Raw genomic sequence first — 26,346 nt, 5'->3', positions numbered from 1 at the left:
AGAAGTGCTGGGTTGACAAATAGTGCTCTCAACCTCATGGCTTGGCTAAATCTGGGTAGGGATAGAAACATTATTTTTCAACTTTCTTGGAGTAGTTTTTCATAATTAAACTTTCAATTCAAATTAATTTGACATAATTTTGTATGTAACTGTAAACAAACTTAAAAAACAAATTTTGCATTTAACACAGCAAAAATAATTTTCTTTCCATATAACCTCTTGAATTCTACTGCTTTAGTTATCTAAACTCTTAAGCCTTTGAAAAAGATAAAAATGACTTTCCAGAATTCCTGAATTTCTACCACCAGAAAGCTTTTTATCATCATTAATAGGATCAATGCATAGAAAAAAATAGAATTTAGCTAGCATTACTTAGTTAACCAAGAACTTTAATTTCTCCCAGTAGCAAGAAGTGAAACATTTGAAGGGATTTTTAAAATTCTGTTTTCCTTTTAAATAACAATACTATGAAATATTAAGCAGTCCCTTCTTCAGTGAGTTATAACCTCTGCTTAGCTATCAGTGAAAATGCTTCTGTAATCATATCTCCTTCAGAATTTGCTCTTGTAAATTCCAAACCTATGATTCCTCAAAAACTGTTTCTATAAAGAACACAGGTCTAGTATGTTACATATTTATGATTTGACAGAAATTTTATATGCAGTAAAACCATTTTTTTGGTTGGTTGCAACATTTGAACATGAATGCTGCCCAAATGACTAAACGTAAAATCCAAAAATTTCCCTGAAACTATTTTAAACAGTCAAAAACTAAAAAATCACAAATAATTAAAACTATAATAAAAACTAATATTTACTTATATACCTTATTATCTGTATACCCATAATAAAAGTTATCATCTTAGTTTTGCTAACAGGAGTAACTTCCAGTAAAAATAGTCTGTTTTAAATAGCTACACTTTCCTCATATTTTTGCATTATTATTTCAAATATCACTCAACATTTATTTTCAAAGTAAAGAAACACAGAGCTGACATAGTGAAATATACTTCATGAAAAAACCAAATGAGAAAATCTGGGATAGCTATCATCTCCAAATTCTTTTATAGAGGGACAACAGTCAAGACATATTCAAAATTAAGTATGTACTTGATCTACAGAAGCTTAAACGTAACACGAACACACTTAAAAAAATAAAGACAAAACCAACTCATGTCTATAACCCATTCAGAGACTTACTTAAATATATATTTTAATAATGAGCTAGTTTAAAAAATAAGAAGAAAATCAAATTTAGACAGAGAAGTTGACAAAAATATAGTACTGTTCAATCATCAAAGGTAATTTTTTTCCCCTGAAACACAGCAATTTTGGATTGCTGTTCTTTTCGCCGCCGGCTGGCTTCCCATGAAGGATGAAGAGGCAGCTGTGATTTCTGTTTTGTATTTTCAAATCCTCTTTGTGCTTTCTTATTAAACTGACTCTTGATCTGAGGTTCAATGTGCTGAAAATCTGCAGGAGAAAACAAAATTAATGAAAACTAAGTCTATACATAAATAGCATACGAGACAAAAACATTTTATCTTCTCAAACCAGTATTTAAGGAAGAAATTTAGTTTTACTTAGGTAGAATACCTCAAACTGTTAAAAAATCGAAGCCCTACTGGGAACTTTGAAGTTGAAATACACATATGGCCAGTGAATCTTGGGACACACGCTTTCTGTTGTCAATAGATGTTTGTTGCATGCCTCCTAGTATATGCTGTTCTTTTTACATTGACATTAAAAAAGGAAACACAGTCCAGACAACACATAAGGAAACAAAATTTTAAAAGGAGAGTATTTTGTATTTTTAAAGGAATATGATTCATTGGCATATGATATCTGTGTGTGGAGCAATGCAGCCAGAAAACTCACATGTTTTAACTAAAATATTGAATTCAACAGTGTTGATGGGTGAGCTATTTAAAGGGCTATTAATTGATTCCACTCCCTTCTGTTACTGAACAAAAAATTTGTGACTGCAATATCTACTCAAATTTAAGACATTGTTCTTTCTGACCATAAAGTTATCCACCAAATAGGAGGGTGGCAATTTGTAATCTAGCTCACCTCTTTCATTATGAGAAACTTCTATTATCTTATTTTGAACAAAGTACTGGGAGACATACAGGCCTGGAAGGACTGAATCAATGCATATTTATAGGATCAGAAAGACAAGGCAAAAAATTTAATACCAATTTATTAATCAGTCCTAGGGATGCATAATTTCTCCACTGCCAGTTAGCCATCATTGTCAAGAAGCCTTTTAAAGATCTTAAAAAGCAAATGTCATAATGTTATTGAAACAAGTGTAGAATTGGGATAACATTTCCAAAGATCACTGCACACAGATTCAAAACATCCCATATCTTGTACAAATCACACGTGCTCTAGAAATCTGTTATAATACTCCAAGAGTGCCTCTAGTGATAGAATGAAGAATTAAAATGTTAAATGAAACCATTTCATGTAACCTAAAATTTGAATAAGATAGTATTTCTAAACTGACATGTATTTTAAAAACTATGTAAAGCATACTTGCATGTGAAAATAAATGGATAAATTAAATATCATAAATTTATAAGCTAAGTAAAAACAACACGTTCTACTTGGGTCTTCTTATTAGGAAGATGTGGGAATTTTTAAATTTGCAGCTATTCTGTATTTGTGAATATAAGGCCACGTATTTACCAATGACTTTATACAGTCATTAAAATAACATAAAAATGTGGCATGGATTTTACAGTTCTGTAGTAGGTGGTAAGGAAACGATATCTAAGGCTACAAGTGAGTATCCTATGTATTACAAGTGAGTATCCTATGTGTTAGGAAAAGGTAAAACTGTTGCTAGTTAAAACTTGGGAAGCAAGCTACATGCTTATGGATTGCAGCACAAGGTAAGTGTCTGGAAAGAATAAAAAGATTAGTGTATTGATGGCTCTTTGGCAAAGTACTAAAAAGAAAAAGAGAAGAGTTCAGGAAAAAACTGGCCAATTCACAGGCAGATACAAAAGGGAAAACAGGGTACAGATTACTGGGCATTTAAGGTTTAGAAAAGCCTTTGGACTCCAAACTGTGAGAGATAAGATGGAGAAAGATTTTAAGTAGTAAAGACCTACAGAGATGTAGCCCTGGAGCAGAGATAAGAGTAAAGGTATGGCTCTCTCAAAAATGCAAAGAAGAGAAGCAGAAGGCAAAGGAGAGAAGGAAAGATATACCCATTTGAATGCAGAGTTCCAAAGAACAGCACGGAGAGATATGAAAACCTTCCTCAGTGACCCATGCAAAGAAATAGAGGAAAACAACAGAATGGAAAAGGCTAGAGATGTCTTCAAGAAAATTAGAGATACCAAGGGAACATTTCATGCAAAGATGGGCACAATAAAGGACAGAAACAGTATGGACCTAACAAAAGCAGAAGATTTTAAGAAGAGGTGGCAAGAATACACAGAAGAACTGTACAAAAAGGATCTTCATGACCCAGATAACCACAATGGTGTGATCATTCACCGAGAGCCAGACATCCTGGAATGCGAAGTCAAGTGGGCCTTAGGAAACATCACTACGAACAAAGCTAGCGGAGGTGGTGGAATTCCAACTGAGCTATTTCAAATCCTAAAAGATGATGCTGTGAAAGTGCTGCACTCAATATGTCAGCAAATTTAGAAAACTCAGCAGTGGCCACAGGACTGGAAAAGGTCAGTTTTCATTCTGATCCCAAAGAAAGGCAATGCCAAAGAATGTTCAAATTACTGCACAATTGCACTCATCTCACACGCTAGCAAAATAATGCTCAAAATTCTCCAAGCCAGGTTTCAACAGTATGTGAACTATGAACTTCCAGATGTTCAAGCTGGTTTTAGAAAAGGCAGAGGAACCAGAGATCAAACTGCCAACATCCGTCGGATCATGAAAAAACCAATGAATTCCAGAAAAACATCTGCTTTATTGACTACACTAAAGCCTGACTGTGTGGATTACAACAAACTGTGGAAAATTCTGAAAGAGATGGGAATACCAGATCACCTTGTCTGCCTCCTGGGAAATCTGTATGCAGGTCAAGAAGTAACAGTTAGAACTGGACATGGAACAACAGACTAATTACAAATTGCGAAAGGAGTATGTCAAGGCTGTATACTGTCACCCTGCTATTTCAACTCATATGCAGAGTACATCATGTGACATGCTAGGCTGGATGAAGCACAAGCTGGAATCAAGATTGCTGGGAGAAATATCAACAACCTCAGATATGCAGATGACACCACCCTTATGGCAGAAAGTGAAGAAGAACTAAAGAGCCTCTTGATGAAAGTGAAAAAGGAGAGTGAAAAAGTTGGCTTAAAGCTCAACATTCAGAAAACTAAGATCATGGCATCTGGTCCCATCACTTCATGGGAAATAGATGGGGAAACAATGGATACAGTGAGAGACTTTATTTTGGGCGATCCAAAATCACTGCAGATGGTAACTGCAGCTATGAAATTAAAAGACACTTGCAAAAGCGTCTGCCTACAATGTGGGAGACCTGGGTTTGTTCCCTGGGTTGGAAAGATCCCCTGGAGAAGGAAACGGCAACCCACTCCAGTACTCTTGCCTGGAGAATCCCATGGGTGGAGGAACCTGGTGGGCTACAGTCCATGGGGTCGCAAAGACTCGGACACGACTGAGTGACTTCACTTCACTTCACTTCCTCCTTGGAAGAAAAGCTATGACTAACCCAGAGAGCATATTAAAAAGCAGAGACATTACCCTGCCAATAAAGGTCAACCTATTCAAAGCGATGGTTCTTCCAGTTGTCATGGATGCTTGTGAGAGTTGGACTATAAAGAAAGCTGAGTGCTGAAGAATTAACGCTTTTGAACTGTGGTGTTGGCAAAGACTCTTGAGAGTCCCTTGGACTGCAAGGAGATCCAATCCATCCTAAAGGAAATCAGTCTTGAATATTCATTGGAAGGACTGTTGCTGAAGGTGAAACTCCAATACTTTGGCCACCTGATGCAAAGAACTGACTCATTAGAAAAGACCCTGATGCTGGGAAAGACTGAAGGTGGAAGAAGGGGATGACAGAGGATGAGATGGTTGGATGGCATCACCAACTCAATAGACATGAGTTTGAGTAAACTCCGGGAAATTGCTGATGGACAGGGAGGCCTGGGGTGCTGCAGTCCATGGGGCCGCAAAGAGTCAGATGACTGATTGAGTGAACTGAACTGAAATCAGACTCAATATTACTGATACGTTGTGTCTGTATCTTTCCTACCGGCAGAACAGAGAGAGTTAAAAACCCACATAAAATAAAACAAAACAAAAAATTATACTGATAATTACAAGATGCTCTATTTTCATTTCTGTGGGCACAGAACTTATTCAGACTACCAAGCAACCAGGCTTCCCTGGTGGCTCAGTGGTTAAGAATCAGGAGACACAGGTTCAATCCCTGGCTTGGGAAGATCCCTTGGAGAAGGAAACGGCAACCCACTCCAGTATTCTTGCCTGGGAAATCCTATGGACAGAGGAGCCTGGCAGGCTACAGTCCACGGGGTTACAAAAGACTCAGACACAAAGGTCTCAGATACGACTTCATGACTAAATAACAAGTCAGCAACCAGAGTTTTTCTTCTTTCCTCTTCGGAAAGGAACTGCTCAACTGTATGTGAAAGTCAGGTAGTTATTAGTACATACCCAGAGTTTTGCCTCTTGGAACCTGTTCTCTGTGATTTCTAAAAGAAGAAAAACACCATTAGGATATTTAATATTGAAATAAATCCTCTGACTTTAAGAAGACAACATAAAAATGTTGATAAAACTCACTTTAAAAACTATCATGCTCCTTTACCTCCCCCACTAGAAACAATTAAAAAATTATGAAAACCCCATGTTCTAGCTACATCAAAGGTCTGTTAGATCCCAATATCACTATGGACTTCCTAGGTGGCACTAGTAAAGGTGGTGAAGAATCCACCTGCCAATGCAGGAGACGCAAGAGAAATGGGTGTGATCCTTGGGTGGGGAAGATCCTCTGGAGTAGGGATCAGCAGCCCCTTTTAGTATTCTTGCCTGGAGAAGCCCATGGACAGGGGACGCTGGTGGGCTACAGTCTGTGGGGTTGCAGAGTCAGACACGACTGAGCAGAGTATCACTATAGAAGTATGTAGGAATCTTCCTCTCAACATCCTTATCGTGACTTCTGGCTATAAAATATTCTGTCTTGGTTACCTCGGATGCTTGAGAACTATCTAGACAAAGAAGTTCAAAAATCTTCTTATTGGAGCAATGAATCACATGTAACAAAAATTAAGTTAACAATTTTGGGGAAAAGAAAGGGATAGTGGTATGTAATTTTCAAGTGAGGAAAAAAAATAAATCTTTTGAAGGCAGAGTTGGGAGCTACAAGGACTAATTTAATAATTTTCACGGCTTCAAAGATGGCTTATCTATCTTTTCCATACTCTTACTTTCTGGGAAAATTTCAACATCACTTTTTTCTGTTTTATTAAAAATTATGCCTAACCTATTTATTATAGAAAAAGTTGTTTACTGAAGAAGATAGCTAACCATGATATTTATTCTAAAATGTAAAGATACCGCCTAACATTAGAATTACAAATGAAATTAAACCTATTGATTTACAACAAAACAGCTGGAAAAAGCAGTGATTACAGAAGGGATAAGGATGACCACCAAGTATAAGCACAACCAAATAGAAAGCAGTCTGGAGACACTTGGTGTTAGGGCAAGCAAGCAGCCTTATATACTGAAACAGGAAAATGTATAAAATAATTGTTTTACAATAATTGTCTAGGTCAACAAGAGAAAAAACAAAACAAAACAAAATTCACCACAGTCTTTTCAGAAAGTTCTGTTTACAAAGTGAAATACATGAGACATTTTCAAAAGTTTTCACCAAAAGTTAACTCAAAAGTTTCAAAACTTTGATAGTGAAGGAATACACTTAAATTAGCTAGACATTATATTAGATAAATTATTTATCTATATTATCCCATTTTCTGATGAGGCTGGAAGAATTTGGCATTATCATAACGTATATTTGTAAATATTACTCCAATATAAAGTTGGAGAGGGCCAAGTCTAAAGACAAATTGTGTTCAAACTAGAATTATGTATGAGAGACAGCCATTTCAATGTCAGGATGTGTAGATATTTCATACCTTTCACAAATTAAGAATTAATAATTATTTCAGAATGAAAAAAATATTCTTACCTCTCAAGGCTTTTAGATCCAGATAAAGACTGGAAAAACACTGATTCAAACCTCCTTGCCTCTGTACGTGGCTTGTTTTTATCATTTTGTAAATTTTGATGGGTTTCAAGTTTATCTTCTTCAAGTAACAATTTTTTGGGGGGGTTTTGTTCCTTATCTGAGAAACGACAACTACTTTCCTTCTTTCGTGCCCGTTTGACTTTCCCAATGAAGAAGTCATCACCACTATCACTATCCTCAGACATGGAAGACTGTTTGTAAAACCTTTCTTCTGTGCTATCATCAAAATATTCCTTCTGTTCTTCATATAATTCTTCTCCATCACTGTCAACATCAAGTGAGCTACTGGACTCTTTCATTTTTTTGGTTTTACTTAATGCTTTCATTTTGGGGTCAGAAGGTGTCTTCTGGGATGCTGAGGGAGCTGCAGAATCTTTTTCGGAAGGCTTTGATAGAGAATTTGGGATGTCCATTGCTTTGGGTCCATGATCCATCTTGGCTATTTTTTCTTTTGAATTATTTATTGGTTTCTTTGCCAATATTTTGGCTTCCTTCTCTTTTTGTTCATGGATAATAGTTCCTTCATGCTGTAACTTACTGGCATCATCATTTGAACACAAAGTGTCCTTGGAATGATTTTCTTCTGAAGCACTGTTTGATGACTTAACTTCAACAACATTTTGTCTTGCATCTTTAAAGGATTTGACAGCAGCTGCAAGAGAAACAGCACATGACTTGTTTCAGCACTGAAACAAATAATAAAAAAAAATCACTGTTTTAGTACCGTATTTCTTAAATTATTTGGAAATACTTAACAGAATGATTGGAATTTAAATAACATATATATAATAGGTGTAAATTCACAAAGAACTCTATTAAACTTTTAGAAAACCAGAACATTTATGAAATGCTCAGAGGTATCCATTTTAAATCTCTAAAATTAAATTTATTCTTTCATGTATGATATTAAGAACAGTAAAAACTTCACTGAATATAAATGAATAAAATGGCAATTTTAATTTCTATAGCAATAATGTATTAATACAATTGCAGGGTATTATAAATTGTGCTTTCAGGCATAAAAATAATTATCTTCTAATCTGTGTCAGAAGCATTTAGTTCTTTCATTATATTTTATAATATATAAACATAAATAAAATTATGTGACTAAATGGCAAGGTAATTAATAATATGAATTACATCAATATTTAGAAAGGGCTTCCGTGGTGGCTCAGATGGTAAAATAAATTTGCCTGCAATGTGGGAGACATGGGTTTGATCCCTGGGTTGGGAAGATCCTCTGGAGGAGGGCATGGCAACCTACTTCAGGATTCTTGCCTTGAGAATCTCCATGGATAGAGGAACCTGGCAGGCTACAGTCCATGGGGTCGGAGAGTTGGACACAACTGAGTGACTAAACATAGCAAAATATTTAGAAAGTCAGTTGTATTTAATATTACTATGAGTATTATGTATTTTAAGAATTTATAAAATTTAGGAATTTAGAAAAAATGCAGAATTTTTTAGATATAAAAAATTTTCAGGTAGTTTCCTACATTTGGAAGCATTTGAAAGGACATTTATAATGTAAAAGATCCTCAAAAGTTAAAAAAAATCATAAAAGTAAATAAATGAATGGCCATTTATTCAAATTATTTACTGAAAATGGCTTAAGTCATTTAATTCATACCTTTTAGCACATCAATTTTTTTCTTCAGAAGAGGGTGCACTGCTAGTCTAGCAACTGCTCTTTCAGCAGCAGTCGAATCAGGCTGCAAATTGAGATAATAAACACATGGGAATAAAAACTAACACTACTAAGAAGTGAATAAAATGCAACTCATTATAATTTTTGAAAGTTAAGAGTCAGGGAACAGAAATTTGTTAATATTCTAACTAGGTAACTTACCTGTATAATGCATTCTAAAGATAACATGCTGAAAAAAATACTACTGTTCTTGACAGTTAAAATTATGTAATCAATTAACAAATATTCTTTGAGTAATTAATATTGTCCCAGAATTGTGGTAGGCATCACGTGTGATATATTAAAAAGTGTAATATAGATCCTGCAGTCAAAGAGTTTGAAAATCTAGTATAGAATACTAAACTAACGTGAAAGAATCAAGTACCATATTAGTACTCAGCTGGGTGATACAATCCATGACTAATATAACGCCTAAAGTTCCATTTACCAGAGACCTAAAGTTATCAAATACTATATATTTTTATGTTGAATGACTAATACCACTATTTCATTCTCAGAACCTTTCACCAGTGCCTGGCTTATAGACAATACTTTGTAGATGTTTGATGATGACCGAATGGGATTATATACATATAATGATATATATGTGTGTGTCTGTGTGTGTATACACATACACACACAGACACACACATACATAGTATTTATTCACTGAGAAAATTCATAGTTCAGACTACTTTAAATAAATATCATCTGTGGTTGAAACTTCCAAATTTCTACCTCAAGCTCTAACTTGATCTCCGGACTCATATATCCAACTACCTACTTGACATGTTAAAAGAAAATTCTGTGATTTTCTCCTGAAACTTTAAACCTTTTTCCATCTTATTAGATATAAGTTTAATTTTTCTGGTGGTTAAGGGCTAAAACTCATGATTCTTCCATTACGTTTCTCCTTTCTTCACAGCTCACGATAAATCCTTCAGCAAATGCTGTGATTTCGTCTGCAAAATCTATCCAGAACCAGTCACTAATCACCATTTCTGCTTATTTCCTTTGACCAAATCACTAACACCTCTCACCTGGACCAACGCAGTAAGCCCATAACTGGTCATTCTCCACTGGCTTTTGTTCTTCCACAGACTATTTTCCATATAGCAGTCACAGTGAAGTTTAAATGTAACCAGATCATGCTACTTCCTTATGGGTTCTTTTGAAAGCTTTACTGCCTTCTGATGCTTAAGCTATCCCTTTTCAAGTTCTTCTCTACTTGGCTGATCATTTCATTGTATTCAGGTCTCTGCTCAAATGTTATCTGAATTAACACAACACTTTTCATCACCATTTACGTCACATCATAAGAGGCAGGGACTTTGTCTTCCACATTCCTGTAGACCTAATGCCTAAAACAATAACTGATAATAGCTGGTATTCAATAAACACTCCCTGAAGCACGTAAAAATTCCACTAGTATGTGAAAGCATAGCTATAAATTTTAAACATCTTTATATTTACCCTTATTGTTAATAGCCCAATAAGGCTATTTTCCTCTCAGTAATTAACACAGATGAGTACCTAAGGGAAAGCAAGATAATCGCTTGAAACCTATTCTGTTTGGAGAATTTATCTAGGTAAAAATCACTCAGAAAACAACTTTAGACCTGGTGCAAATCCTGTGCTAGGATCACTTGTTGCCTAATTACCTTTTTTATCTTGGGTCAAATGGTATTACCCTCAAATTTTATACCTAACAAGAAACTGAAAACATGATCCTAGTTTGAAATAGGAACAAGGGCATTGCAGATATAATTAAGAGGACAGCATACTGGTTTAGGATGGGCTTTAAATCTATTATGACCAGTGTCCTTATAAGGAAGACACTTGGATACAGAGACACAGGAGACAGAAAGTGAATAACACTGAAGTAAAGGCGGGATGTAGTCTCCCACAAGCCAAGCTGGAAGAAGCTACTGGCTCCACTAAATGAGGAAGGAAACAAAAAGAGTGAGGAAGGCATGGATATGAGAAACAGGAAATCCAAATGCCCAGGATGGTGACAGGGAATTTAGATTTATATTCAGAATACCTAGTGTTATTAAATATCTTGAGACGATTTCAGAAACCAATGAGGAATTTGGTTTTACATAGAGTACACAGACAATCAACAAAATAAACATAAAAATTACAAACTATAAGTAGAAATATTATACTGAAAAACAAAAGTAATAAACATTCACTAAATGACTCATAGCCAAAATAACAATCACTAAATGTTCACCTCATCTAAATCTGACCCAAGCATATTAGGAAGACAGAAGAGATAAAGAGGGTACATATATGACCCAGAGGCTGAAGGAGGAAAGAGATCTAAATCCTTGTAAACCACAGCAGGAAGTCAATAGCTAGTGCTTAAAATGTATTAATATAAACATATTGATGTGGGGGTGAATTCCATAAGAGTCAACTGTAACTGAAGGTGGGGGATGACCAACAGAGAACTGCCATTTCTCTCTCTCTCTCTCTCTCTCTCACACACACACACACACATATCTGTAGAAGTATTTGATTTTCAAAATCAGTGGCTGGCAAACTAACTCATGTGCCAGTTTCTCACCTGCTATCTGCTTTTAAAAATAAAGTTTTACTGGAACATAAAACCAAATTCATTCATCTATGGCTGCATTATGTCACCGTTGTATTGTTCAATAGTTGTGACAAAGATTCTAAGGCCTAGAAAGCCTAAAATATTTACAATATGGTCCTTTATGGAATGAGTTAATGTTGCTCTATATTACATGCAAGAAGAATCTTCAGTGGGGATCAATCAAAAACTGATGAAAACAGAAAAAAAATTTTTTTTTTTAAGCAAGCTCATGATGTCTAAAACTTGAATTTAAAACAGAAACACTGCCCTGACAGTTCTGCTGCCAAATTGAGGAAATGGGTTATAGCCCTAAATGCAGTAAATGTGCTTCCTGAACTGTGATATAATAAGATATTCTGGCTTAGTAGAAACAATTTGGTGCGCAGTGCAGAGGCACTATTCTTAATCCTCAGGACTAATTCTATGCAAAAACACTTATACGTGAAAACAATGACAATGACAACAAACAGACAGCTAGTCCTGGCAAAGGTTATACACACCACAAGGATCTTTCTTTAGGTTACAAGGGAAAAGAATACATTCCAACGGCATCTGTTTTTTCTTTAACTGTTTCTTTCAGTTTATTTTCCCTGCTGCTGCTGCTAAGTCGCTTCAGTCGTGTCCGATCTGTGCGACCCAAAAGACGGCAGCCCACCAGGCTCCCTTGTCCCTGGGATTCCCCAGGCAAGAACACTGGAGTGGGTTGCCATTTCCTGAAAAGCGAAAGTGAAGTCGCTCAGTCATGTCGGACTCTTCGCATCCATGGTATTTTCCAGGCCAGAGTACTGGAATGGGGTGCAAACTGCATTTTCCCTGGGTAGCTACTAAAAATTCAAATCACTTCAAAGAAAATTCCTGATGATATATGAACAACTGTATCTGTAAAGCAGAAAAACTAGAAAAGTAACTATTTTTATCATGTGAATTAATTTCACATGTTTTAGATAAGAAGTTCTGGGAATCCAAAATAGATTTTGACTAATGTATTCATGTATAATTGTTCAAAGCTATATTTATTACTGTTACCAAATCTCTGTTTTGACAACTTGCAAAGAGTTTTAATGACCTGGGTGTTTTTCTTTCCAGAGCTAGCTGCATCTTTCCAGTTAGTCAGAAAAAGTTGAAAAGAACAGTGGTAATACGTGCATATCAAGTGTAGATACTAAGTAACACTGCCTTGACAAGAATCACTTTATCTTTGAATTTACTTAGCAGTGCTACTTCTGTGCTCTGGAAGATCTCTCAGAGTAATCTAACTTAGTGATCCAATTTCAGTAAATTTTATTTAAAAAAAAAAAAGAGCCCTAGAATATGATTTAAAATTGTACAATTACATATGACTTCTAACAAATGAAGAGTTATTCTTATTAGTTACATATCATTCTGTTTCACTGTATTTCTATGCTGCAACCTTTGCAGTGGACTTATTTGGGAAGAATACCAGGTTAATAAGAAGTGAGATTGAGTAAAAAAAGAGTCATTGTATTCCATAATCCTAGGGTTGGCATTCATACTAGTTGTTACAATTGGAGTTGTACAGTATCTTGTGTATGCACCCAAATGTAAGCAGTGAATTCAAACAAAAACATTAAGGCTTGAGTTGACAAGCTATAAAACTAATAAGTAGTTACTATAAAACTATAAAACTAATAAGTCTATAAAACTAATAAGGTCTATAAAACTAATAAGTAGTTACTAATCAGGTATGATTACATAACAATAAGTAGAATTATGTATATCACAGCTTTAGGTTTTGTGATTATATGCAATTTGAGTTTTTAAAGAAAACAGTTAATGATATCAGCAAATAAAATTTTTATTATTCTTCTGAAGTACACTGTTGATGAGTAATTACTTTAAAATAAAGATATATAACGAATTCTCATTCTTTGTGCTTCCTAGTTTGACAGCTAGTGTGCGATGACAAGCCCTGGTGGCTCAGACGGTAAAGAATGCAATGTGGGAGACCCAGGTTCAATCCCTGGGTCAGGAAGATCCCCTGGAGAAGGGAATGGCAACCCACTCCAGTGTTCTTGCCTGCAGAATTTCATGGACAGAGGAAGCTGGCTTGTTGAGGCAGTGTCCATACTATAGCAGTGTCCAGTACTATGAAGCAGTGTCCATGTCCTTAACAGTAGCTAGGATAAACACTACTCCATTGGTAGGAATACAATTCTGCTTAAAAAAACATAAGGAGACGAATGGGTTTCTCTAATGGTTTCTCTAATGCCAATCCTTGTCAAACTCTTTCAGAAAAAAAAAAAAAAAAAATGAAGGGAGAACATTATTAAAGTACCAAAATTCAGCAACCACCACCCTGATCAGTCAGCAGTCATAAATTTCAAGGTAAGACCCTCCACCAGCAAAAAGAATAAACTTGCTGCAGACTCAGATGATGGCTAGTACTTTTCAGCAATGAAGTATTTTAAAATAAAGGTATGCACATTTTTTTAGACATAATGCTATTATACATTTCATAGTCTACAGTAGTGCAAACATGACTTTTACATGCACTGGGAAACCAAAAATTTGTGTATTGTTTTATTGTGGTTATTTGCTTTACTGAGGTGGTCTGAAATTGAACACCCAGTATCCCCAATGTATGCCAGCAGTTCTTAAAATGTTTGATTTGGATAAAGTCTTAGTTAAAAATATCAAATTTTATATATTACAGCAAACATTTAAATAAATTTATAAAATTCTCTAAGTAAAAAATTGTCAAATTTAACACTTTAAACCTTTCTTTAACTTTATTCTTAAGAAAGTAATTAGAAATAATTCATTTAATTTTTTAAGTTCAAATTTTAACAAGAGATTAAAGAAGTAAACAGAATAGAGATCACAGATTTTATCAACAATTAAATTAACAGTATTGACTTGATTTCAAGACCACTTGGCCAGTTAGGAACAAGTGAGAACTCAAAGTCAGGTTTCTAAATTCAATCTGGTATTCTCAACAAGCTTTCTTCTCAACTATTTCAAATAACTTTCCTTCATTTTGTGACTCAATTCCAAGCCACCCTCAAATCTTTTTGCAAAGAAATTAAATATAAACATAAAAACAAAAAGAGGCTTATTAATCAAGTGGGCTAAGTTCATACCTTTGGCAGTGTTTGGGGTATGTGCTGCAATAAGAGATATCTACATTTTCCTTAAGGCACTGAGGTTAAGTGTAGGAACTCACAAGAATACGTACAACAGTCCCTGAAATAAGGGACTTCCAATTCTTTAACTTCCTTACTTCTTTCACATCCCTTTTCCTTCCTCACTTAACTTCTCCGTCTTTAAATTTACAGATATATATATATATACATATATATAATATATATATATATACAGCTAACAAAACACACACACTAGAGCAAAGTAATGCTCAAAATTCTCCAAGCCAGGCTTCAACTGTATGTGAACCGTGAACTCCAGATGTTCAAGCTAGATGTAGAAAAGGCAGAGGAACCAGAGATCAAATTGCCAACATCTACTGGATCATTGAAAAAGCAAAAGAATTCCAGAAAAACATCTACTTCCGCTTTGTTGACTATGATAAAGCCTTTGGCTGTATCAGTTCAATTCAGTTCAGTTCAGTTGCTCAGTCATGTCTGACTCTTTGCGACCCCATGAATTGCAGTACGCCAGGCCTCCCTGTCCATCACCAACTCCCGGAGTTCACTCAGACTCACGTCCATCAAGTCGGTGATGCCATCCAGCCATCTCATCCTCTGTTGTCCCCTTCTCCTCCTGCCCCCAATCCCTCCCAGCATCAGAGTCTTTTCCAGTCAACTCTTCACATGAGGTGGCCAAAGTATTGGAGTTTCAGCTTTAGCATCAGTCCTTCCAAAGAACACCCAGGGCTGATCTCCTTCAGAATGGACTGGTTGGATCTCCTTGCAGTCCAAGGGACTCTCAAGAGTCTTCTCCAACATCACAGTTCAAAAGCATCAATTCTTCGGCGCACAGCCTTCTTCACAGTCCAACTCTCACATCCATACATGACCACAGGAAAAACCATAGCCTTGACTAGATGGACCTTAGTCGACAAAGTAATGTCTCTGCTTTTGAATATGCTATCTAGGTTGGTCATAACTTTTCTTCCAAGGAGTAAGTGTCTTTTAATTACAGACCACAACAAACTGTGGAAAATTCTTCAAGAGATGGGAATACCAGACTACCTTACCCCTGCCTCCTGAGAAATCTGTATGCAGGTTAAGAAGCAACAGTTAGAACTGGAGATGGAACAACAGACTGGTTCCAAACTGGGAAAGGAGTATGACAAAGCTGTAAATTGTCACCCTGCTCATTTAACTTATATGATGAGTACATCATGCAAAATGCCAGGCTGGATAAAGGACAAGCTGGAATCAAGATTGCTTGGAGAAATATCAATAACCTCTGATATACAGATGATACCACCCTTATAGCAGAAAGTGAAGAGGAACTAAAGAGCCTCTTGATGAAAGTGAAAGAGGAGAGTGAAAAAGCTGGCTTAAAACTCAATATTCAAAAAAGTAAGATCAGGGCATCCGGTCCCATTACTTCATAGCAAGTAGATGGGTAAACAATGAAAATTGTGACAGACTTTATTTTCTTGGGCTCCACAATCACTGCAGATGGTGACTGCAGCCATGAAATTAAAAGATGCTTGCTCCTTGAAAGAAAAGCTATGACCAACCTAGACAGCATATTAAAAAGCAGAGACATTAGTTTGCCAACAAAGGTCCATCTAATCAAAGCTATGGTTTTTCCAGTCATCATGTATGGATGTGAGAGTTGGACTATAAAGAAAACTAAGCACCAAAGAATTGATGCTTTTGAACTATGGTGCTGGCAAAGATTTGAGAGTCCCATGGACTGCAAAAGAGAACCAACCAGTCCTTCCTAAAGGAAATCAGTCCTGAATATTCATCGGAAGGTCTGATGTTGAAGCTGAAACTCCAATAGGGAGGCCACCTGATGCTGGGAAAGACTGAAGGTGGGAGGAGAAGGGGACGACAGAGGATGAGATGTTTGGATGGCATCACAGACTTGATGGACATAAGTTTGAGCAAGCTCTGGGTGTTGCTGATGGACAGGGAGGCCTAGTGTGCTGCAGTCCATGGGGTCTCAAAGAGTCAGATGTGACTCAACTGAATGACTGATATATTAGTATGCTTTATTATGTGAAGGTGAAATCTTACACATAAGGATACAAATATAATCTCTTGAGGTTCAGAATCTTTCACTAATTTAAAAGTTTACAACAAATGCACAAACAACTAATCCAAAGCAGAACGTGATAAACTTCAGAAGAGAGACTGAAAATGTTGTGGAGGTTTATAGAAGAATTAAAATATAGTCAAACATCTTAAATTTAAATAAAAATATTTTGAAGCTTAAAAGCTTCACTCTCTATTAACAAATAGAGATTTGTTAATCTCTCTTCCACACCTGCAAGAAACAGTCATCACAATATTGGGAGATATGCAGGAAACCACAACTTTCCTTATTTGAAGTTGACATAGTGTTTGCCTTGGAGCATTCTCAGGAAACTGTGGTTTTCACACACCTCCAGTTTCTTCCATTTCAAATAAATTAAATAAAAAAGGGAAAACACCTCATCTTTGAATGGAAAAATTTTATTTTGGCATATGGGTATTTCTGTGAACACAAAACATTTGGTGCTCAATTTTGAAAAGAATTTTGAGAATGTACATGTAAATATAAACGAGAGTCTAAAAGTGGAACAGCTCTCTTACATGCAATGTTCATTCCTTTGAAATGTTGTTGCCTTAGAGAAGAACTAACACCTATCTCTGCTCAAACTGTTCTAAAAAATTGCAGAGGGAGGAAAACTCCCAAACTCAGTCTATGAGGCCATCACCATCCTGATATCAAAACCAGACAACGATATCACAGAAAAGGAAAATTACAGGCTGATATCACTGATGAACATAGATGCAAAAATCCTCAGCAAAGTTCTAACGGACAGAATCCAACAACACATCGAAAGGAACAAACACCATTATCAAGTGGGGTTTACCCAAGGGATGCAAGGATTCTTCAATATATGCAAATAAATCAAAGTGATACATCATATTAACAAACTGAAAAATAAAAACCATATAATCATCTCAATAGATGCAGAGAAAGCTTCTGACAAAATTCAGCACCCATTTATAATAATAATAATAATAAAAACCTCTCCAGAAAATTTGCAGGAGGAATTTTTACCTCAACATAATAAAGGCCATATACAAGAAACCCACAGCAAACATTATTCTCAACAGTGAAAAACTAAAAGCTTTTCCTCTAAGATCAGGAACACTTACCACTATTATTCAGTATAGCTTTCGAAGTCCTGCTGCTACTGTTAAGTCGCTTCAGTCGTGCCTGACTCTGTGAGACCCCACAGACGGCAGCCCACCAGGCTTCCCTGTCCCTGGGATTCTCCAGGCAAGAACACTGGAGTGGGTTGCCATTTCCTTCTCCAATGAAAGTGAAAAGTGAAAATGAAGACACTCAGTCATATCTGACTCTTAGAGACCCCATGGACTACAGCCTACCAGCCTCCTCTGTCCATGGGATTTTCCAGGCAAGAGTACTGGAGTGGGTTGCCACTAGCCACAGCAATTAAAGAAGAAAAAGGAATCCAGACTGGAAAACAAGTAAAACTCTCACTGTTTGCAGATGACATGATACTACACACAGAAAACCCTAAAAATACTGCAAAATAACTACTAGAGCTAATCAATGAATTTAGTAAAGTCATAGCATATAAAATCAACACAGAGAAATCCCTCGCATTTCTATACACTAACAATGAAAAATCAGAAAGAGAAATTAAGGAAACAATCTCATTCACCTTTCCAACAAAAAGAATAAAATATCTAGGAATAAAATTACCTAAAGAAACAAAAGACCTACATGCAGAAAATTATAAGACACTGATAAAGGAAACCAATAACTACACAAACAGATGGAGAAATCCACCATATTCTTGGATTGGAAGAATCAATATTGTCAAAATGACTGTACTACCCAAAGCAATCTACAAATCTATGCAATTCCTATCAAATTATCAATGGCATTTTTCAGAGAACTAGAACTAAACATTTCACAATTTATATGGAAACACAAAAGACGACAAATAGCCTAAGCAATCATGAGAAAGAAAAACCAAGCTGGAGGTATCAACTTCCCTGACTTCAGACTATACTACAAAGTTACAGTCCTCCAAGACAGTATGGTACTGGCACAAAAACAGAAATATACACCAATGAAATAAGACAGAAATCCCAGGGATAAACTCATGTATACATGAGCACCTTATTTTTGACAAAGGAGGCAAAAATATACAATGGAAAAAAGAAAACCTCTTCAAAAAGTGGTGCTGGGAAAACTGGTCAGATACATGTAAAAGAATAAAATTAGAACACTTCCTAACAACACACACAAAAATAAACTCAAAATGGATTAAAGACTTAAATGTTACAACTAGAAACTATAACGCTCTTAGAGGAAAACACAGGCAGTACTCTGTGACATAAATCACAGCAATATTTTCTCTGACCCACCTCCTTGATTAATGGAAATAAAAATAAACAAATGGGACCTAATAAAACTTCAAAGCTTTTGCACAGCAAAGAAAGCCATAAACAAGAGGAAAAGACAACTCAGAATGGGAGAAAATAACTGCAAATGAAGCAATGACAAAGGATTAGTCTCCAAAATATATAAGCAGCTCATACAGCTCAATATCAGAAAAATTAACAACCCAATCAAAAATGGGCAGAAGACCTAAACAGACATGTCTCCACAAACAAAATATAGAGGTGGCTAATAAACACATGAAAAGATGCTCTATATCACTTATTATTAGTGAAATGCAAATCAAAACTACAATGAGGCATCACCTCACACCAGTCAGATTGGTCATCACCAAAAAATCTACAATCAATGCTGGAGACAGTGTGGAGAAAAGGGAATCCTTCTGCATTATGGGAAACAGTATGGACATTCCTTAAAAAAACTATAAATAAATCTACCATATGTCCCAGCAATACCACTACTGGGCATATACCCTGAGAAAAACACAATTCTAAAAGACACATGTACCCCAATGTTCACTGCAACAATATTTATAATAGCTAGGACATGGAGAAGGAAATGGCAACCCACTCCAGTGTTCTTGCCTGGAGAATCCCAGGGACGGGGGAGCCTGGTGGGCTGCCGTCTATGGGGTTGCACAGAGTCAGACACGACTGAAGCGACTTAGCAGCAGCGGCAGCAGGACATGGAAGCAAACTAGACATCCATCGACAGATGAATGGATAAAGAAGATGTGGTACCATAAATACAATGAAACATTCCTCAGCCATAAAGGGAACAAATTTGAGTCAGTTGTAGTGAGGAGGTGGATGAACTTAGAGCCTCTTATACGGAGTAAAGTAAGCCAGAAAGAGAAAAACAAGAATCATATATTAACACACATACATGCAATCTAGAAAAATGGTACTGAAAAACCTAGTACAGAATAGACTTGTGTCCACACTTGTTGTCTTGTATATATATTGATACTATCATGTGTATCATCTATCGTGTGTAAAATAGTTAATGGGAAATTGTTATAAATACAGGGAGCTCAGCCTGGTGGTCTGTGATGACCTAGAGGGATGGGTTGGAGTGAGTGGAGGGAGGCTCAAGAGGGAGGGTTATATATACACAATGATGTGTTGGTTTCTGCCAGAAGCAGCATGAATAGATTGTAATGTGCTGCTTATGGCAGAAACCGAAACATCATAGTAAAGCAGTCTTCCGTCAGTTAAAAATAGAAATCAAATTGACTAAAGGAACTCATACAGGTAGAAAGCTAGCAGCAGTACTTTTAACATTAACTCGACTTCAATTCTAGGTTTTACCTAAAGATAGAAGTCAGAGAGGATCCTGCTGTGATGTATGCCAGAGAGTGTTTTGCCTATGTTCTCCTCTAGGGGTTTTATAGTTTCTGGTCTTACATTTAGATCTTTAATCCATTCTGAGTTTATTTTTGTATATGGTGTTAGAAAGTGATCTAGTTTCATTCTTTTACAAGTGGTTGACCAGTTTTCCCAGCGCCACTTATTAAAGAGATTGTCTTTAATCCATTGTATATTCTTGCCTCCTTTGTCAAAGATAAGGTGTCCATATGTGTGTGGATTTATCTCTGGGCTTTCTATTTTGTTCCATTGATCTATATTTCTGTTTTTGTGCCAGTACCTTACTGTCTTGATGACTGTGGCTTTGTAGTAGAGCCTGAGGTCAGGCAGGTTGATTCCTCCAGTTCCATTCTTCTTTCTCAAGATTGCTTTGGCTATTCGAGGTTTTTTGTATTTCCATACAAATTGTGAAATTATTTGTTCTAGCTCTGTGAAAAATACCATTGGTAGCTTGATAGGCATTGCATTGAATCTGTAGACTGCTTTGGGTAGTATACTCATTTTCACTATATTGATTCTTCTGATCCATGAACATGCTATATTTCTCCATCTATTAGTGTCCTTTGATTTCTTTCATCAGTGTTTTATAGTTTTCTATATATAGGTCTTTAGTTTCTTTAGGTAGATATATTACTTAGTATTTTATTCTTTCTGTTGCAATGGTGAATGGAATTGTTTCCTTAATTTCTCTATTTTCTTATTATTAGTGTATAGTAATGCAAGGGATTTCCATGTGTTGATTTTATATCCTGCAATTTTACTATATTCATTGATTAGCTCTAGTAATTTTCTGGTGGAGTCTTTAGGGTTTTCTATGTAGAAGATCATGTTATATGTAAACAGTGAGAGTTTTACTTCTTCTTTTCCAATTTGGATTCCTTTTATTTCTTTTTCTGCTCTGATTGCTGTGGCCCAAACTTCCAAAACTATGTTGAACAGTAATGGTGAAAGTGGGCACCCCTGTCTTGTTCCTGACTTTAGGGGAAATGCTTTCAGTTTTTCACCATTGAGGATAATGTTTGCTGTGGGTTTGTCATATATAGCTTTTATTATGTTTAGGTATGTTCTTTCTATTCCTGCTTTCTGGAGTTTTTATCATAAATGGATGTTGAATTTTGTCAAAGGCTTTCTCTGCATCTATTGAGATAATCATATGGTTTTTATTTTTCAATTTGTTAATGTAGTGTATTACATTGATTGATTTGTGGATACTGAAGAATCCTTGCATCCCTGGGATAAAGCCCACTTGGTCATGGTGTATGATCTTTTCAATGTGTTGTTGGATTCTGATTGTCAGAATTTTGTTAAGGATTTTTGCATCTATGTTCATCAGTGATATTGGCCTGTAGTTTTTTTTTTTTTTTTGGTGGCATCTTTGTCTTGTTTTGGTATTAGGGTGATGGTGGCTTCATAGGATGAGTTTGGAAGTTTACCTTTCTCTGCAATTTTCTGGAAGAGTTTGAGTAGGATGGGTGTTAGCTCTTCTTGAAATTTTTGGTAGAATTCAGCTGTGAAGCCGTCTGGATCCGGGCTTTTGTTTGCTGGAAGATTTCTGATTACAGTTTCAATTTCTGTGCTTGTGATGGGTCTGTTAAGATTTTCTATTTCTTCCTGGTTCAGTTTTGGAAAGTTGTACTTTTCTAAGAATTTGTCCATTTCTTCCACGTTGTCCATTTTATTGTCACATAATTGCTGATGGTAGTCTCTTATGATCCTTTATATTTCTGTGTTATCTGTTGTGATCTCTCCATTTTCATTTCTAATTTTATTGATTCCATGGAACCTAATTGAACTTAAAAGCTTCTGCACAACAAAGGAAACTATAAGCAAGGTGAAAAGACAGCCTTCTGAATGGGAGAAAATAACAGCAAATGAAGCAACTGACAAACAACTAATCTCAAAAATATATAAGCAACTCCTGCAGCTCAATTCCAGAAAAATAAACAACCCAATCAAAAAATAGGCCAAGGAACTAAATAAACATTTCTCCAAAGAAGACATACAGGTGGCTAACAAACACATGAAAAGATGCTCAACATCACTCATTATCAGAGAAATGCAAATCAAAACCACAATGAGGTACCATTTCACGCCAGTCAGAATGGCTGCGATCCAAAAGTCTGCAAGCAGTAAATGCTGGAGAGGGTGTGGAGAAAAGGGAACCCTCTTATACTGTTGGTGGGAATGCAAACTAGTACAGCCACTATGGAGAACAGTGTGGAGATTCCTTAAAAAACTGGAAACAGAACAATCGCACTACTGGGCATACACACCGAGGAAACCAGAATTGAAAGAGACACATGTACTGCAATGTTCATCGCAGCACTGTTTATAATAGCCAGGACATGGAAACAACCTAGATGTCCATCAGCAGATGAATGGATAAGAAAGCTGTGGTATATATACACAATGGAGTATTACGCAGCCATTAAAAAGAATACATTTGAATCAGTTCTAATCAGGTAGATGAAACTGGAGCCGATTATACAGAGTGAAGTAAGCCAGAAAGAAAAAACACCAATACAGTATACTAATGCATATATATGGAATTTAAAAAGATGGTAACGATAACCCTGTATGCGAGACAGCAAAACAGACACAGATGTATAGAACAGTCTTTTGGACTCTGTGGGAGAGGGAGAGGGTGGGATGATTTGGGAGAATGGCATTGAAACATGTATAACATCATATATGAAACGAATCGCCAGTCAAGGTTCGATGCATGATATTGGATGCTTGGGGCTGGTGCACTGAGACGACCCAGAGGGATGGTACGGGGAGGGAGGAGGGTGGGGGGTTCAGGATGGGGAACACATGTATACCTGTTGCAGATTCATGTTGATGTATGCCAAAACCAATACAATATTGTAAAGTAATTAACCTCCAATTAAAATAAATATTTATATTAAAAATACTCAACATTCAAAAAATAAAAAAAAGAAAGAAGTCAACACATTCATATTTGTATTTATTAAAAACATTTAGAAATATAAAAAGAAACAGTCGTTTTAGTTGAATCAGAAGAATTGTGACAAGTAAAGGGTTTAGAGTCCACATTTAGAAGAACAGGAGATTTTTCTGTATTCATTAAACTCTTAAAATCCCATGATTCCAAAATGCTTTTATAGAGAGAGACTTATTATATCCTTTTGTCCTCAAATTTCATTTTGCAGGCAGAGACTTTGGTTAGATCTAAACCTTGGATCTAACATTTCCTACTGATTGACCACAGGTATATTTTGACCTTTCTGGGCCCACTGTCTCATCTGTTAAATGAGATTATTATCATCTTAATGAGAAAGCTAATGTATATAAAGTATCTAACAAGCCAGCTACTAGTAGGTGTTAGCAAATATTAATTTGCTTCCTCTTATCCTTTAAAATAACTATGTTCTATTCCTTTCCTTTTTTCCATAGTGCCTGGCCAACTGTTCTGCCTATAACAGACATTTGGATTTGAGAAGTCCTTGAAATTCTGGCAATAATTGTCTGGAAATGTCACAGTTCTAGTGCCCAAACTCTATAGTTTTAAAACTCTCATACAAATATTAACTGGCTACTTAATCTTTCTAACCATTTCTGAATTTGGAAAATGAAGATACTACTAGTATTACTACACACATGTACACACATGCATGTATACACATGAATGTTTACACTTGAAATTAATGTTGTAAGATCAACTGAGATACTAATGTATATGGAAGAACTAAGCAAGCTCTCAGGAGTTACACAAATCAGCTTGTTCTGCTCTATTCTGATGGTCAGACAGCTTCAAATGTATAAGCTCTATGTAATAGCCTTATACTACCTCTTTGGTCATCTTTAATTAACTTCCCTTCCTGTGGCAAACCAATCAGTCTTCTCTCCATGACACTCAGCTAACTTATTAACATATTTGACACAGAAGAACATTAATTCAATGGGAAGAATATCATAAATGAAATAAAACAGTAACAAAATAGTTGAAATCAAATAGCTCAGGAGGAATCTGAAACCATTCTTAAGCAAGGTAATTTCCCTTGGCTCTAAATCCTCAAGGGTTCCATCAAGACCTATAAAACAGAACTGTCTTCCTTTGTTCTTCTCTACCTCCCTTTCCTTCCTTTCATTTGGAGGAAGGTACTGAAAGGGCAGAAATGTAATGAATTTTTTCTTTTTGCTTGACAACATTCCAGTTTGATCCAAACTTTCTAGGTGTTTATGATACATCTCATAACTATAAATCTAGTGATATGCAAATGAATTTACTATTTAGAAAATATAAATGATAAGCGAATACAGACCCATTTTTTTAGGATGACATTTCACACACTGGAAGGTTAAACAAAAGGTTGTAAATGAAATAAGATGCACTAAAGAAATCTGATTTTACAAACACTACATATACATTAACTAACAGTAACCTTCCAAGTGAAAATAATCAGATTGAAAAGTTCAAAGAAAAAAAGACAAAGATATATTATTTTGGATATTTTCAAGTTCCAATTAAAAAATACTGTCAAGCTTCAGTGCTGAAATTTAAATGGAAACATAATATTAGGCAACAAAAAAAATTGGTTTTTATTCCCATCATAGATTAATTACTGGGATACTCTTAGGGTGCAACAACAAGAAAATGAGAAAAATTTATTCTGGTAAAAACCTTAAATTATTATTTTTTTAAACTCTCAAGAGAAAACAAATACATTCTACCATATTTTTATACAATTACCACTATTCTATTTTAACATGTCATTATTTTTGTCAGAAACATATACACCAAGTAAAAAAGTATTATAGAACTAAATTTTTTTCCTCTCTATAAATGAATGCTATGAAGTAAGAATATTTACTGTAGAATCAGGTAGAATCAAAATAAAGAAGCTGTAAAATCATGCTCCTGACTTTTTGGTGTTGCTTTCCTGACAAGGACCATAACAACAAAAACAAATGTTCCCTTTCCTCAAACATACAACAAGCTTTCATTTTCTGGCCTTCTTACGACAAAATATTTTAAAATTCTAATGTCTAATATCAATTAATTGCAGAGAAATGAGTACTAGTGTACATAAATGTGGAGTTAAGAGTATTTTTTTTCTTAAAGCTGTAATAGGAAAACTGCCATTTATAGTTGTAGATTCCAACACATCTCTCCTAGTAATCAATAAAACAAGCAGGCAGAAAGTCAGTAAAGCTGTAAATCATCTGTACAACACCATCAATCAGTTTGACTTAAATGACATTTACAGGACACTGATCTCAATATAATAATATTGTTTTCAAGTGCACATGAAATATTCACCAAGATAAGCCATACTCTGAACAAATAACATAAATACTAAAGTTAAAAGAATAACAATCATGAAAACTATGCTCATGGATCATAAAGAAAACAAAAAGGTACTTCAAACCCTCTAACTGTTCAGAAATTAAACAATATCCATCTAATTAAACCATAGGTTAAAGGTGAAGTTTTAAGGGAAATTTAAAACATTTTAAAATCAAAGAAAATAAAATACAATATATCATATTTATAAGATGTAGCTAAAGCAGTGCTTAGAGGGAATTTTATTGCATTAAATATTTATATTCGAAGAAAAAAAATGTCTAAATTAGTAATTTAAGCTTCTAAATTAAGAAACCAGAGGAAAGAGCAAGAACACACAAATGCAAGTGGAAGAAATAATACAGATTACAGCAAACGTGAATAAAAGTGAAAACAGAAAATCAATCATTACAAAAGTCAGTTAATTCAAAACTGTTCCCTGGTGGAACTGTTATGTAGGCTTCAGCAGAGTGGGCAGAAATGAAAAAGAGGGAAAAGCAAGAAGCAAGTGTAG

The 26,346-nt window shown here is 35.5% G+C and overlaps 1 protein-coding gene across 1 annotated transcript in view; it reads right to left on the bottom strand.

Annotated features, from left to right (window-relative positions):
- SRFBP1 (serum response factor binding protein 1) overlaps positions 635-26,346 on the bottom strand; it is a 61,956-nt gene continuing 36,244 nt past the window's right edge. Inside the window, exons 5-8 of the mRNA XM_005682717.3 lie at positions 8,915-8,996; positions 7,225-7,936; positions 5,685-5,722; positions 635-1,472 (exon numbers count right to left, since the gene is read on the bottom strand). Coding sequence (XP_005682774.1) covers positions 1,288-1,472; positions 5,685-5,722; positions 7,225-7,936; positions 8,915-8,996 — 1,017 coding nt within the window. The 3' untranslated portion in view covers positions 635-1,287. The remainder of the gene's footprint in view (positions 1,473-5,684; positions 5,723-7,224; positions 7,937-8,914; positions 8,997-26,346) is intronic.

Source organism: Capra hircus, chromosome 7 (assembly GCF_001704415.2).
Source record: "Capra hircus breed San Clemente chromosome 7, ASM170441v1, whole genome shotgun sequence".
Taxonomy (NCBI): domain Eukaryota; kingdom Metazoa; phylum Chordata; class Mammalia; order Artiodactyla; family Bovidae; genus Capra; species Capra hircus.
Note: the sequence above shows the minus strand (reverse complement) of the source record. Positions and strands in the feature narration are given on the sequence as shown.